This window comes from Mixophyes fleayi, chromosome 5 (assembly GCF_038048845.1).
Source record: "Mixophyes fleayi isolate aMixFle1 chromosome 5, aMixFle1.hap1, whole genome shotgun sequence".
Lineage (NCBI taxonomy): Eukaryota > Metazoa > Chordata > Amphibia > Anura > Limnodynastidae > Mixophyes > Mixophyes fleayi.
This window is the reverse complement of record NC_134406.1, coordinates 219,629,510-219,646,563: the sequence shown is the minus strand read 5'-3', so window position 1 is coordinate 219,646,563 and position 17,054 is coordinate 219,629,510. Positions and strand designations below refer to the sequence as shown.

The window sequence follows — 17,054 nt, the reverse complement described above, 5'->3', positions numbered from 1 at the left end:
AAACTAAAGTTTGTACAGTAAACTACACTACACCTATGTATCACATTGGTGAAGATCAAGGTCAAGTGCACTATAACAAAATTATCAGTTGATTACAAGGAAGGAAAATAAAAAAAGCCTTTTGATGTTTCAGGTGGTATTTATACCACGTCTCTAACAAAGGCTGTGAAAATTCACTCAGTAGCATTCCAATAAATATCAATATATGTAAATTATCCACCATATCACCCAACATAACCTCACTAGGCAGCATATTCCATATATTTACTATCTATATGTCAGAGAGGTGTTTTTAAAGCTATTTTATTCAGCTAATTTTTAACCTATCATTGCACTCCATCAAGAATGTGTACCTCCTTCTAATTAACTGCTGCACAAAACCTTATATCATGTCCAGAATGAGCGATAAAAAAAACAGTTGTAGAGAGATAGAATTATACACGTTCTAATTTATCAATAACTTTTTTAAGCATAGTGTACTCTTACTAGCCTTTGGTTTTGCAGAGTAACAGGTGACCACAATAAAGCTGTTGTTTTAAACAAGCAGCTCTGAATCATTTTCTAACCAGAAACCCATAAAACCAGAGACTGACAAACATTTTGGCATAGTACCCATATACATAGACACAGATGTGACAGTATTCTTTTATCGGTGACACATCAGATATACTATTGCAACAATTAAATAGATTCATGAATAAATATTTTTTAAACACCACACTGAAAAACCATTTGTGTACAAATAAAATCTAAATTGCTTTTCCCACTGAACATGGTCAACTTATTGAAAAAGTTTTCTCATTCCACAAGCTCCTGCCATGATCTGTTTATATATATATATATATATATATATATATATGTGATCTGACACACTGGAATCAATGCCATTCTTAATCATCCAACACATTTCGCATGACCTACTTCTTCTTATCTGCCCCCTTCCCCATTATACACTGCATATACATGATGTGAAAATCATTGACCACTTTGAGTTCACAAAGCGTGTCCACTATGAGTACGACTACAATATGCTGCATTTTATTGCAAGTCATGTTCTGCCCAGTATTCTACATATGCCTTGTGTACTTATCCTCCGGGATCAATTATTATTAACAGATCTTGGGCAGAATGGAGGTGTCGATTTAGTAGATTTTTTGAGACAAGTAAAGAGATGTAGATTTTTTTCAGTGTGGTTGACAGCTTTGTATTTTAGAAGTATTTTATACAGGATTCAGTAAAAACAGGCAACTAATGTAGAGACAGAGAAGAGCAGCAGTGGAAGAATGTTGTGCAAGAAAAATCAATCTAGCTACCGCGTGCAAAATATATCGTAGGGGTGAGAGTCTCACCAATAAGGAGAGTATTGCAATAGTCAATGCAGACGTTTTGACGTGTATTTTGTGAGATATGTACATATTCTTGAAATATTTCTTATATGCATGTAACAGGATTTAGATACAGATTGAATGTGGGAAACAAAGAATAGTTCTGAGTTAAGGATCACACCTAGGCAGCGTGCTTGGAAGGTAGGGTTTATTGTCATGTTGTCAACAGAAATAGACAACATGGGTAGATAACTTTTGTTGGCTGATGGGAATATTATTAACAGTTTCTGAAAGATTGAGTTTGAGGTTGTGGGAGGACATCCGAGATGAAATGACAAAAAGACATTCAGTAACGCTGGACAACACAGATGGAGATCCGGAGAGGTTAAATTTGGGTATCATCCACATAGAGACGATACTGAAATCCAAAGGAGCTTGTTAGTCTTCCAAAAACAGTGGTATACATAGAGAAGAGCAGAGGGCCTAGGACTGAGTACTATGATAGTTCAACTGATAAAGGTAGTGGAGAGTAGCTGGATCCAGAGAAATGTACACTGGAAGAGCGATTAGATAGATAGGATGAGAACTAGGATAGGACAGTGTCCTGAAGACCCAGGGATTGAATCGTTTCTATGAGAAGAGTGGTGCAGTGTGATCATAAGGGGACACAGCATGGTGATGAAGGGGCACAGTAATGTGTTTATGTGATGACACAGGGGGCTTGTGGCAATGTAGTGGTGGGCAGGTGGTGGCTAATTAATGGGTGCTATTTTGATTGTGGGGCAATTTAATTTTATAGTGGGAACTATTAATTTAAGATGAGGTGGTTTGGAGGCTATTGATTGAATGTGGGGCTGAGTTTTAGGAGCATGAGGTCTATTTATTAAATGTGAATATGAATTATTTAAGGTAGAAGACGGTTGCGGGAAATAGGTATATTTATTATACGCAAATACTATTATTTATTGCTAGGGCTGTTTGGAGGGAGAAAAATAGTATTCCCATTTAATAAATAAACCTATTACATTAATGTTGGGGTTGGTTGGAGGTATATAGATCTATTTATTAAATGGGAATAATATTATTTTAATGTTGGGGATGGAGGAAGGCCTAAGTATTAATTGTGGGTCCTATTGATTTACTGCCGGGGGTGGTTGGAAATTTCTAAATGTAACCATTATTTTTTTTCCGAACATGGCCCCCAACATTCTAGGATCCAAACAAGCCACAAATAAAGAAACCAGCAGCCACAGGTGTTGAAAGTGACCAGGATAGGTAGGAGAGAGCAGGATAGTCTGTCAAATGTTCTGATTCTAGAGGGACAATCTCAATTTTTGGCGACTGCCCAATCTAAGGGGCAGATCAAGACTGTGTATTCTTTATATACCTCACTATGGTGCTAGCTGTCCTTCGTGGGCTTACCACACCCGGGTTTGGTTTACGCCTCCCTAGTGACTGGCCACACCCCCTCTGGTGGGTCCCTACCATTTTAATTCTGTGGGCCCTTCATGCCCCAGTCCGACACTGCCTGCAGCTTCTCAATCTTGGTATCAATTGTCTGTGTGGCACACCTTTATGGAAAGAAGTTCCACTTTCTAAGGGCATTACTTAAATGTGATAACAATCCCAGTATAGAATGCTCTACATGCCCCTCTCCCCCACACTGTGATCAGCCTAAATACTTCAAATTAATATCCTCAATATGCCCAGCCAGAAAATGCTGTATAGCTAAGGGATGGAAGGGAGACCATCCAACATTTTCCAAGGTAAAGGTGGTAGAGGCGTACCTCAGTAACATGGTTACCATGCACAAGACGCTTTGCCTGCCTTCCATCCAATCTGACACTCCCTCTAGATTCTACAAGGTAGCAACTCATTACCTTCAATTCCTAACCATGCACACTTTTATAAATGCATAACTATACTGATGTACTTACTGCTCTGCCTAATATAAACATTGTAAGACTCTTAAACATAGACCTCACTATTCCCCCCTAATTTTTATTTTAGGCATTATTTATATAATGTATCTTTAATTATATGTTGTGGCCTGTGTGAAAACAAATGAAATTGGAAAACTTAAAGCAGTAAGTACCATTCGCTCTCTAGTCAACTAATAAAGTATCCATGTTAAATACAACAGAGTTTGACAGATATCCAAAAATGATGACCATAGGTTCCCATCACACAAACATACATGCTGATTTACGAGCTGTGCACAATCTGACGTTTTGAAAAAATGGATAATCCACTTTTCTTGTAAACCTCCCTTTTCTGAAACAAACAACTTATTTATTAAAGGAAAATAATTGAAAGCAGAAACCTCGTAAAATGTCCCTTTATCCAATGAGATATCCGCTAATGTATCTGAATTATTTAAAACACCAAATTTGCCTACAATTTAATCTGCCCACATTTCTCTATAATTGTGACAGCATTTCCTCAGAACATCCTCAAATATTCTGCATATGCAACTGTAAAGCAATACAATACAATACATCTGCACATGTGAAGAGTGTAGGGATTCCATTGCCTTTTACTCTGGAACAGACTGTACATATATACAGACTGGCATATCCCACATGTATCTGTCAATATTATGTACAAAAATGTTTTTAAAAAAATGGACTACCCTTACGTTTACTATTGGCTCATGCATGTGAATTGAAAGTCCAGACTTGAGATTCAAATTGCAGATTCAATAAATATATATTTTTAAAAAAAACACAGGAAATAAATGTTTTATTACAATAATAAAGCATTTTTTTCCTGAGTCTCTGCTATCTCCATCCTGAGAGTGTGCCTATGGTAAATAGGATTCCCCACATACCTGGCTATCACAGGCAGGGAATGGTTTGTTAAATAGGGAGATGCCTAAAACCAGCAAAAGATGCAGAGCTTTTCCCTGCTTCATCTCTGTTTATTCACATTCCTCATGTCCTCCATTGATACCTCCCCCCTAAATGCAAGTTGCTGGTTACTGCCACACGTCAAACAAGTTTTACATAGAGTGCCACTGGCTTTTTCCTTATGCCAGTAGGTAACCTGCATTACGTTGGCATTATGTTGTCCTGACATCAACCTTATGAGAAGAAATAAAAAAGCTATTGCATGAAGGGAAACTGTAATTAAACAAAATGTCCATCTGCAGGTATCCCGACATAACTAAAACAAAACAATATGCCAGGGTGAATCCACACAACGGCTCTGTGACTGCGCTCTAGTTCTCCTGCCTCTTCCTTGACAATACTGTCTGGGTAGCATTGTTGGCCATCTGTGTTGCAAAAAGCCCCAATTCACAGTATAGCCAGCACTAGATGTTACTATGTTGGTACATGTAAGTACAATGTTTCCTTTTAATACCACCAGCTGGGATCAACACCAATAAGAGAATTTAATTATTTGCATATGCTTGACACTGTGACAACATCCGTTAAATCACCAATGTACAGGACAATATATACCAATATCTCAGACAGTTCAATTACATCTCAAAGAACTAGAAAGCGACAGGATATATATCCAACAGAAACAAAAACCATGTTACAATTCTTATACATGCAGTATGTGTCCATATGCAAGAAGCGCAGGTTTTCACATTAATTTCAGTAGTATATAATTGGATTTTCAGGGTGCAAAAACCAGATTGAAACAGTAGAAGCTCTGCTGTCAATTAAACGGTTAAAAAAAAAAGATATTTTTTTTTATAAAATGTGACCCCTCCTCTAAAATTTATATCCAGCACCAATACTATTAGTCTACGCTGGTTGCTACTAAAAACAGGAGGTAACAAAGGCTCTGCTAAAGTGGAAACCACCAGGACTGACATGATGGTCAGTCAAGCTAGAACAAGGAAATCTGTAGCGCGATGCCCCCCTGTCATAGGGAGAGCTAGCACCAGCCTGGTCTGCGTAGGGCCAGATCATATAAGGGTAAAGAAGAAGGGGGGGGGGGACGGGACAAAACATACCCCTTTCTCCGAGACTACCTGCCCCACACTTCCTCGAAGTCCTGGGCTGTAGTGCCCATGTAATACAGCTATCCCTAGTCACACCTTCCCATTATACAAATGTAGTATAATAAAACACTAACACACATTCGTAAAATACAGTACAATTAAATAAAACACACCACTATTTATATAGAGCCAGCAAATTCAGTAGCGCTTTACAATTGGGAACAAACAGTAATAAAACAATACTGGGTAATACATACATACGTAGAGACAAAAAGGTAAGAGGGCCCTGCTCGCAAGCTTACAATCTATGGCACAATGGTTTGGTACACAAGGGCACATGCTACATCATATTGCACAATGGTCCAGCTAGAATACAAAGATAAAAAGTATTGAGGTGGGCTGTATGATCAGACAAAGCACTGTTGGTCAGATGGTTGTTGTCTTGTGTTAGCTATGTAGAGGGTGGTAATAGGGTAACCCTAGGGCGATTAAGAGGGTGATAGAGGAATATTATAAGCTTGTCTGAATAGGTGGGTCGTCAGAGCACACTTGAAGGTTTGAAGACTACAGGAAAGTCTTATGGTGCAAAGGAGGGTATTCCACAAAGTGGGTGCAGCTCGAAAAAAGTCCTGTAACCGGTAATAGGAGGATGTAATGAGAGTGGGCGAGAGATGCAGATCTTGTGCAGAACAGAGTTATCGAGTTGGGAGATATTTTGAGACAAGTGAGGGGATATATGTTGGTGCAATTTTGTTGACGGCCTTGTATGTTAGTAGAAGAATTTTATATTGGATTAGTTGAAAAACAGGCAACCAATGTAGAGACTTGCAGAGCGGCTCAGCAGAGGAAGAATAGTTTGCAAGGAAAATCATTCTAGCTGCTGCGTGCAAAATAGATTGTAGGGGTTTGAGTCTGATTTTGGGAAGACCAATAAGGAGGGAATTGCAATAGTTGATGCAGGAGATAAGTGCATTAATTAAGGATTTTGCAGTGTCTTCTGTGAGATATGTGCATATTCTGGAAATGTTCTTTAGATGTATGCAGCATGATGTAAATAGAGTTGATGTGGGGAACAAAGGATAGTTGTGAGTCAAGGATTACACCTACATAACTAGCTTGTGGGGTGGGATTTATGGTCATGTTATCAAGAGAAATAGAAATGTCAGGTAGGAAGCTTCTGTTTTTGGGTTGGAATATTATTAATTCTGTTTTAACACAGTATTAGACCATCTTAATCCAATGGTAATTCTTGCATTTGTCAATCTAAAAGCAATTATCTTTAATTTGAAAACTAATGCGTGTCTTCCTTTAATTCAAAGGAGAAAATCAGCAATCTAAATGAGAAATGTCCTTAAGAAAATTCAAGTCATATATTTTATTAATCCAAAGAGAAAAAAATGTAATCTAATCAGAAATATCTTTAAAATAATCCAAGTCATATCTCCTTTTAATCTAAAGGAGACTAATATTCTCATTTTTCTTCAAATAAGATTCCAAATCATGTCTTTTGATAAAAAGAGAATAAAAAAATAACCACAATGTGTACCGCAAACTGCTTCTCCCTGAGCACTGACCTATAATGAGAAGCATTTAGCCATTCAAAAGCAGATTTCCCACGCCATACAAAATGTGATTAGCCGACAGCAAGGGTAGTCCTGTAGTCTCCCTGCTTTGATCTCACATCAAAAGAGATTAACTGAACCTCTATTAATGTTGCACTCATTTCAAAGAAGTTTCTACCTGTAGTACTCAACTTCATAGAAATGAATGGGCCATAGAAGTCAATGGGAAATATATAGCACAACCCTTGGCAAGTCACTTATACTAACCCCTCAATCCAGTAAACTCCTTGAAATTTGGGAATCTTTTGGGAAAGAATTCCAAATTCCTGCATCCCACTAACTTCCCTAGTGAAGTGAGCAGAGTGGGGGCCCTAATGATGCAATTCACAGTGCATTGTGTCATCATGGTCCACCTCTATTGTGTGATGACACAATTCACTGTGTTGCTCAGCAGAGAGGGGTGATAACGCAAATCACTTTGCCATTCCCCCAAAGCATAATTTACAGGCATGCACAAAAATGATCAAATCAATTTTGTTTGAATAATGGCCTCATGCAAGGGATAGACTTACTAGTGTATTAAACACAAGACTTGGGATTTTAAAAGAAATATGTGTATAAATGTCAGAAAAAAGTGGGCTAGACATGCTGTGAGGTCAGCAAAAAATTGAGATTTCAATACAGGAGTTCTGTAAATAAAAGCAACTCACAGAGATTGTTTGAAAGGTGGATTTTGTATTATGGTATATTGTAAACATCATTTATTATTCAAAATGAGCACTTTCCCTATAAAAACTAATAATGTAATTATATAGATAATGGTTTATCAATATAATTGATGCATGGCGCTGCAGCAATCCCAGATTGATAGTTACAAAATTACTTATTTGTCACTGCTGGGACAATACTATAATTCCATGTCAACAAATCTGCTAATACTAAAGTTAGTGTAGTCTTAGGGAAAACAGATTGTCGTGTTCTCAATGGCCTGACGTAAAATACACAGGATTTCTGTACTATTATAGTATCAGTTCATGTCAATGTCAGACTCTCCAAGCAGGGAGGAGGTGAGGAAAGTGCTTTGTGCAGTACGTCTGTACCAAGAGCAGGGGACGCAGCAGCCCGGACACGACTACGGAAGTAAAGGCCGAGGTGTTACCTTCCCCTGTGGCATCTCGAGTAGCACAACCTGCTCTCATCAGGCAGCGACTGCTCTGAGTGCGGAACTTCTCTCTCTCCCGTGTTCCCGGTCACTCCGCTTATTGCTCTTGTTGATCCCTGGCGCCATGCCTCCGCAATCACTTCTGATTGGTCACCCACTGCTAGGAGACGCGCCAATAGAAGAACCAGTTGATCTGCGCATGCCTGGCATTGTGACGCCATCCAAACAATTCCATATGAACCCTTCAGAACGTCTGTAGTCTGACATGCTTCTAAACCACGTGACCCGCTTATGTTTGTTGTAGTACATGGTTTGTCTGATGTGCCATAATATGTAAGCTAAGAAGAAACACCGCTCGTGGGTAATTTATAAACATGTTCATGCTGGAAATCATTAAAGCTGCCCCATGCATATGTTTTCGGGAGCAATGTGTTCTATCCCCTTTATGTACCCTTCCCCCTTTTTTTCTTCTGCACCCCTTTTGAAAAAAATGTAAAAATAAAAATGTTTTATTCGTTAAAAAAAAAAAAAAAAAAAGCTGCCCCATGAAGATGGGTGAGTAAATTTATTCAGATAGCAATTATCAATTTCACACCAGTCTGTTCACAAGCCAAAAATGACCCTTCAGCATAACATGAAGTACACAGTGGGCCTGATTAATCAGTGATCTTCTCCTGTGCGGAAGTTACAATGCGTATTTTAAGAACAAACGGGGAGATAAGAAATTCGTGATTCAACAAGGAACGGAAGTTAAAGGACACGCCCATCTTAAGTCACTTACGCAATGGAAAATAAGATGCAACGGATCTTAAGCAGTTAGTTCATCTTAAGATGATCCGCTTTTTAAGATCCGCTTCTTATTTAAAGATAAGACGTTGTTATGTAACGGTAAATGTGGGAGGTGCAAAGGGTTTGTTTATAAATGTAAAAACACAGAGTGTATTGTGCAGAACTGTTATTACCTAATTATTCGTTTTAACACATGTTTATATAACCTGGGACAAATGAAGTGTTAATAAACTCTTTGAAATGTTAATGAGCTAAACCAACACACCTTCCTATTCACCTACATGAAAGATCCTGTAATGTGTTTGATTTAAACTAAGAATGTGGATGCAAATGTAATAATTCGCTAGCATAAATAAACATGCATATTAAAATAAACCTTAGTGTATTATAAAAATATATATAGTTAATGTGACTAAATGCGTAGTGTACTCTTCCATAATCAATACATAAGAGAATACATACAACCTCCAACAGGGCAGGACTGGCCATCTGGCATTTCATCATCATCATCATCATTATCATCACCATTTATTTATATAGCACCACTGATTACGCAGCGCTGTACAGAGAACTCATTCACATCAGTCCCTGCCCCTGTCACACCTCCCACAGAGTCGCTGTGATTGGAGGCGCTCCAATCTTCCCTGATTGGATTGTCTGTGATAACGTGGCCTCCCTGTATTATGCAAAGGAGGTCACATGACATGGCTGCTTTTGGTCAGCTGAGCAGTCAAATGTTTCCAAATCTGTAGCTTTCAGCACCCGGAACACTGTGCTTGAGTGATACACTCTGCCATCCGGCCAGGAGCCATATTTATAAGGTTAAGAGCGCTGTTGTTTCGCCACCACTGTATTAGGATGTTATGAATATAGAGGAATGGTGTTCCAGCGCTACTGAGCAATATTGTGTAATAGCCTTATGCAGTGAGAACCCTTTGGATTCTTTTTCTAAGATGTAATAGTGATATGAGCTAAGGTGGATGACAAAGGTGATTTTTGGAATGAACTATGTACCACACAAATTATTATATACAATTTATCTGAAATAGATTCTATCACAAGTAAAAACCAAGTAAACATGGATGCAATATGAATCAGCATAAGTTGATGTTGATCAAACGGATCCTAATGGATTCTGTGGCTGCTGCTGGTTCACAGTTCCTATGTTAGAAAGTCCACTATAATAAAAAGTTCCAAAATAGAAAAGGGGCTTGCCTGTGCAGTGGCAGGAACCACCAATCTAGTGTAGCCACACCCCCTTCAGTGACTATGGAAGGGACCCCACCCCAAGAAGTTGCTGTACCAGGATCTGAAATTCCTCTTGGCAGCCTTAGGTGCACTTAAATACAATTATCGTATTTCTTGTTACAGGAAAAGATTATTGAAACGAGATTAGAGGAGCAGAGGGGGCACATTAACAATAAGTGTTCACTGGGAGTTTTCTTCCAGCAAATGGACTTTTACATGTCATTGCAGGTAGAGGAAACTGTCTGTGACAGGGCTTTTATACCTGCCAGGAAAGCGCATTTCTAGGCACATTTTAACCCATTTTATAAAAACTTCAAATACACAAATGTAAAGGCAATCCCAGTGTCCCTCACTTTCATGATTTCATAAAGACATAAATGAGATTAAAACTAACAGTATTTTAGTTGATATTAATTTGGTCCAAAAGTGGTAATGGGGTGGACTCTTTGCACCAAAGGCATTTACAAGTGGACCTGCAAACTCTGCATAAGATCTCAAAGAGCAATTGTACAGGGGTCATACAACATGTTTGAATTCACAGAATGTATGTACTGTTTATCAGCTTACGCTCAACTGTTGGACATAATACCACTAGATGGAGCCATATTTCTGTACATTGTATTACACAGTGTTTAAGTGGCTCTCTCCACATAAAACTATATGAACATAATAAATAGTCTACATGACTGTGTTTTTAAAACACAAAGGAACATATGGAATAACCTTTTGTCAACATTTTAAATGGCCAAAGATTAAAACTTCAAAACTGTAAAAAAAAAATAATAAAATAAAATGTAAAAATGTTTTGTGTTCATAGAAGCAGACACACACCTAAGAAGAATATCTGATACATAAAATATAGCTTATCACACACAGCTGCAATACAGCAAAGCACAAAAACATGCACTAATGTACAATGGGGATGCTTTTATAAATTTAGGAGTTTGAAACATCTCATACCTTGCAGGATTCCAGGGGAGGGAATGGGGATTGGGCCAAAATTGGCCACATTCATTTAGTTACTGCTATTTCAGTTCAATGTATATTTGTAATGTCAGCTAACTCTTTTTACTCTCTTGGACACATTTATTTCACACATTTCTACCAGCAAGCCCATGCCCATCATGATGTCATCAACTGTGCTCCTGCTGATGTAAAGTGCTAGACAAATAGCTTCATATTGTATGACAAGCATAAATAGAGACTTGACACAGGATAAGATATTTAATTGAGCTTAAAGGGATGGAGATTGGATATTCAGGGTGTTGGTGTTTTTTTCTAACTAGTATTTGTATCCAGTAAATGGTTGAAAGGAGCTTTCAAAACATCTACGACATCTCATTGTTGAAAGGTACCAATCAGGAGAGGCTTATAAAAGAATTTCAAAGGCATTACATTTACTAATGAACAATGTGAAGACTATAATTAATAAGTGGAGGAAATGTGACACAAGAGAGACATAAATCCAGGGATTAGATTTACTAAAACGTCTAAAAAGGAAATGTGACGCTGTTGCCCATAGCAACCAATCAGATTCTAGCTATCATTTATCTATATCACTTTAGTGTGTACACTTAGATGATGAACGATATAGTCTTTCCAAAGCGCCGGCCATCTTTTGAAATGATAGTTCAACAGAACCATAAATCTCGTTCAGCTATGGAACGGTGTCCTTCCAGTCCTGCAGTGTGTATGCTCTCACGATCAGTATCTCCATAGAGTTTACAGAGTCATGATCTTTTCAGCCAATGGTTATGACAGTTGAAGAGCACAGATCTGAGGGTAACTCTTTTAAAACATGTATAGTGTGTACGCATGCTGATTGGGACTTTTTTTCCCCAGTCATTAGTAAAATCATTAACAGATAACACATTGGTCACAAAATTCTGTAGTGTGTACCCAGCCTTAATAGATAGTCTCCTTCATATTAACCTACCTTATATAAATTCTTCCCATTCATATTTTGAGAAGTTGGTAAGCAACTGTTTTGCAGGAATAATGTATTTTCTTTATAAGATCTTGAATAAAGATAAAGCTGTGATGCAGTGTTGCCAAAAATGAGTAGCAGTACTAAGACATGCGTCATTGGTGTAACATAGAGATAAGATGAGATTTGAAAACTGTTCCATGTAATATTCGCCTGCATTTAGAATTTTGCACATTTTTACGACAAGAAGTTCTCTATCATTTTTGCTGTATCTGGATTAATTTCTTATTGGTTCTGTTTCGTATCATGATGGTATAGAGCAGAGCCATGGCACTTATAGCAAAGGCCGACGTCTGTGAGTGTGCTGGCTCTATTTCATAAATCCATGCTGGGGAATCTGAGTTTCCAGAGAACACCAGTGCAAGGCGGCTTCAGCAGCTGACGCTATTAGAGAGTGCCGGGTGGAGTGTAATGACGGCTCACACTTTATTCGGTGAAATGTGGAACACATTATATAAGGCTCGGTTATACTAAGTGCTGCTGTGGAATGCAGCACATTTGGAGAAAGAGAGAAATGCAAGTGAGGGAGAAAAAAAGGGAATGCTAGAGAGAGAAAGAAAAAAAAAAGAGAGAAAAAGAAAAAAGAGAAAGAATATAAAGAGAGAGAGAGAAAAAATAAGATGAAAAAAAGACAGGAAAAGGGTAGGAAAAAGAGAGAGGGTAAAATAAGTGAGGGAGAGAAAAAGTAAAGAGAAATAGAGAGGAAAAAAGAAGTGGAAGAGAGTAAAAGAGTGAAAAGAGTAAAAGAAAATTAAAGTAATTGGTAAAAAGGAACAAATAAAAGGATAAAGGGCCTGATTCATTAAGGAAAATACAATTTTTTTTACTTAAATTTTATCCTGGACAAAACCATGTTACAATGCAAGGGGTGCATATTAGTTTATTATTTTGCACATAAGGAAAATACTGTCTTTTTCCTAGATCACCTTTAAATTTCAGTGTACAAATAAGCTTTCAAGTAATTGTGTGCTACAGGAAAAAAACAGCCAGTATTTTCTTTATGTGCAAAATAATAAACTAATTTGCACCCCGTGCATTGCAAAATGGTTTTGTCCAGAAAACTTAAGTAAGGAAACTTACTCAATTTCTTGCTTTACTTTCCTTAATGAATCAGGCCCAAAGTGAGCTAGAGAGTAAGAAAGAAAGAGATAGGGGGGGGGGGGGGGAGAAGATATAGAATAAAATAAAAGAGAGTAAAACTTAAAAGAGAGAAAAAGGAAGATAAAGAAAAAAGAAGGGAGAGACAAGAGATAGATAACATGAGGCAAAAAAAAGTGAAAGTGTGTATAGGAGAAAAAAAAATTACAAATGAGGGTGTGAAATGGAGTAAAAAAAAAAACAGAGAAAATGATAGAGAAAAAGAAAATGTGAGGGGGAAAAAGTGTGCGTGAAAAGGATAGAAAACGAGTAAAAGTGAAAAGGAGGGAGAAAACATAAGAAGGGAGGAAAGTGGAGAAAAGTTTAAAAAAAAAGTATAAAAATGACAATATAAAGAAGAAAGAGCGCTAAAGAGAAAAAAATGTGAAAAGGAGAGGGGAAAAAATAGTGGGTTGAAGAGAGAGTGAGAGAGAGGTCGGTCCCCCTACTCCAAGAAAACAATAAAAAATGTAAACAAAAACAGAAAGGTCATCATAAGACGGGACAGCTTCTGCTGCCCTCACTAGTTGTTTTTGTTGGAGTTGCCTCCAGGTTGCCAATTGCTGCTTTAAGTGTGGTGTCTGATTTAGGGTAACAGGTTGTGGCAGAGTATAGCTTTGGGGAGGTTATGTAGTACTACAAGGTCAACATGCTCAAATGGCGGCCTGGGCATGCTGGGACCTGTAGTGCACTACAGACAAAATGGTTAGTTATATTTTAAATCACATTCATCCACACCCATCCCCCAGGGTGTGGGATTAGTCCTAGTGCTATTCAGAGTGGTGTTGTTTAAACTTAACCTATCACTTACAATTGCAATATGCCAAATATAAATATTACACTGTTATTAATACATATATACATCCAGGCTAGGAAAATAATACAGTACAATACTAATATCAAATGTACTGTATTAAATGCAGGTCTAAGTTTAATTGTTATACAAAGTAATATATGGTGTAGTATATTATTACCCACTCATGTATTTAGTAAAGACATTATGTAAGCTCTAAGATTTCCCAAATCCTCTCCACACCATAATTACTTTCCAGACCCCACCCCACCGACACACACACAGAATGGAGGATAGACTTGTATCCTATGTAATTCATATCATTCTGTGGTAGATGTGTTTGCTTTAGCTATATTTACCATGATCATTTCTAAATAATATAATTTAAGAATAAAACCTATTCTGAAATATAACAACAAACACTGAAGCTGTTATAAGTAAACAACAAATATTTAATTTCTGAACTCCTAGGTCAGGGGTGTCCAACCTTCTAGCTTCCCTGGGCCACATTGGAAGACGACGAGTTGGTTTGGGCCGCACATACGATAGACTAACAATAACGATAGCTGATCATCCAAAAAAACATAGAAAACATGGTTAATATATATATATATATATATATATATATATATATATGTATATATATATATCACCTTTTTTTCTAATCCCCCTATACTTACCTTTCAATCGCCCTGTTCAAAAAATCCTCTCTAGTTATTATACTATAATCACTTTTTGTATTGTTTCGATGCAATATCAATAAAGTGCATTTAAGACGGGCATTGTATATCAGGGTGCCCTGACCAGGCCTGCGGTACCTGACATATACACCACTGTGACCCCAAATTGTGACCTGTTTTGCTAATTACACCACTATGTTAGTTAAGGGATAAAAACTTATAATGGGCAAAAGAGAATAATATATAATGCCCCATTAGTATTACAAGTAGAAGTATGTAGCAGGGAGATAAGGTCCATGATGCTCCAGGACCAGGTGACTTTTATTCACTGGTCAGCGTCCCTTGAAATAATAAAAAAAATCCCCCTTAACTTACCTTTTAATCGGCTTGTTCTCCAGTCCTCTTCTCTTCTTTTCTCCAATTCTGTGCTGCTGATTGGTCTTCTCGCGCGGGTGACACCTCTGTGCTGCGCTCCGCAATGCATGTTGGGCGTGATGACATCACACCCGACATTCACTGCGAGCACCGCACGGAGGAGGAGACAAGGGAGGGAGCCAGAGTACCAGCTGACATGACCAGGTGACCGCAAGGTAAGTATTTTCTTTTCTTTTTTTTGCAGGATTTTTTTTTCCATTAACAGCGCTGCCCCCTTGCCACAACCAAAACTCCTTCTGGGCCACATTTACAGGCGTGCTGGGCCGCGGGTTGGACAACCCTGTCCTAGGTGATGTCAGTTATTACCAATAATGACATATTGGGAGTGTATCTAAAGATTCTGGGTCTGATTCATCATGGAATGCAAAGTGAACTCAATATGCGTTTTTTTCAATTGGCCGGAAATTGCACGCACGTATTCAAGTACAAGTGAATCTCAAGGAACATTATATGTACCAGCGTTCACTGGCGTATAGTCAGTTTCTGAGCATGCGCAGAGCAATTTTACGCAAAATACAGTACGTAACGAGAGTTACGTTCCTTAATGAATCAGGCTTTTTATGCCAGACTAATGTGTCCCAACACTTTTTACGGGCTTGTGGAACCCTAATAAAAGGCTAGTTAAGCTGACTGTTTTAAATACTTTTTGTTAACTGATCCTGCAAAACTTCATAAACATCGCAAGCATAGTGTATGCTCTTTCCTTTATTTCCCCAACTGCCAGTAAAATTATCTTAAATACTGTATGTAGACAGATGAGTTTCCACCAGCCGTTTCTCTTTAGAAACTTATGTGTGAGTTGTGAATTTTTAAGTAAAGAAACACAAACTGGAAAGTCTGATATGGGGAAGCGTTATTCACATCTTATTAGGACGTACTAAAGAAAGGTTTACAGTGTCCATATGTGTATGGACCCAGTCCCTTATCAGATGTCACTAAGGACTCACTGGAGATGCAGTTGGACATTGGATGTATTTGGTCATTGTCCGACTGTAGTGTTCTTACATCTTACCTGTCCTAATCTTTGTACCTTTCTGATTTGTCCATGCACGTGTGGCCAATGTGGATGTAAATTCAGGCACTTAATGATCGCTTCCAGTAAATGCTTCTACCGGTGTAATGGCACCTTTTAGACAATAATTAGACGTAATGCCAGTTTAGACATGATATAGTTTTTTATTTGTTTTTATACAATTTAGAGCAACACGCATTTATATATTTGTTTGTGGACATTTTAAGTATAACTGGCTCCAGTATTATTATTCTTATATAGATCTGACTGAGGAAATGTGTGTGCGCACAATGTTTCCTCCACACTGTTATTGCGATAGGTAAAAAGATAAATGTAAAAAAATATACAGAAAGGTATCAGTTTTTGATCATCTCACCTCAGTAATGGAAATACAATGTTAAAAGCTTTACCATATATTAGGCATCATTTACTATAGGTCATTATTTCCCTTTAAGAATCATTGTTCAAGTTACTGACTTAACCTATGGACTTCAGCCCTTGGAAATAAGAATCAATAAAGTACTGTTATCACTACCTACATGACTAACTCATAGTAGGTCACATTTTCCTCATTGATCAAAAATGAAGCAGCAGGAAACTGTCATATCAATTACACCTGACATGACATCAATATTAATCAATGGAAAAATTAGTTGATTATAAATTGTGTGCATACCTGCTCACTCATATGTTTAGTAAGAAGGTGCACAGACTTAATTACTGTATCAAACCAAGTTATGACCTTAACGACAATATTAAAAGTTGTTGCCAGCCCCCCCCCCCTTAGTCATAGTTGCCCACTCTCCCGGAATGTCCGTGAGACTCACAAATTTCTGATTCCCGGGAGAGCAAGGCAACCTCCCGGTTCCTAATCGCCACTATAGTTAAGTGGTGGGGGACGGGGCTTAGGATGCGTACCCCGCATCATCGTAGCCCCGCCCCCTGCTGAAATTGTCTGGAAGCCGT

At 38.0% G+C, this 17,054-nt stretch overlaps 1 protein-coding gene across 1 annotated transcript in view; it reads right to left on the bottom strand.

The window, feature by feature from the left end:
• Window positions 1–8,156, bottom strand: part of SPIDR (scaffold protein involved in DNA repair) — a 305,726-nt gene extending 297,570 nt beyond the window's left edge. Inside the window, exon 1 of the mRNA XM_075213492.1 lies at window positions 8,005–8,156. Coding sequence (XP_075069593.1) covers window positions 8,005–8,019 — 15 coding nt within the window. The 5' untranslated portion in view covers window positions 8,020–8,156. The remainder of the gene's footprint in view (window positions 1–8,004) is intronic.
• Window positions 8,157–17,054: the final 8,898 nt, after the last annotated feature.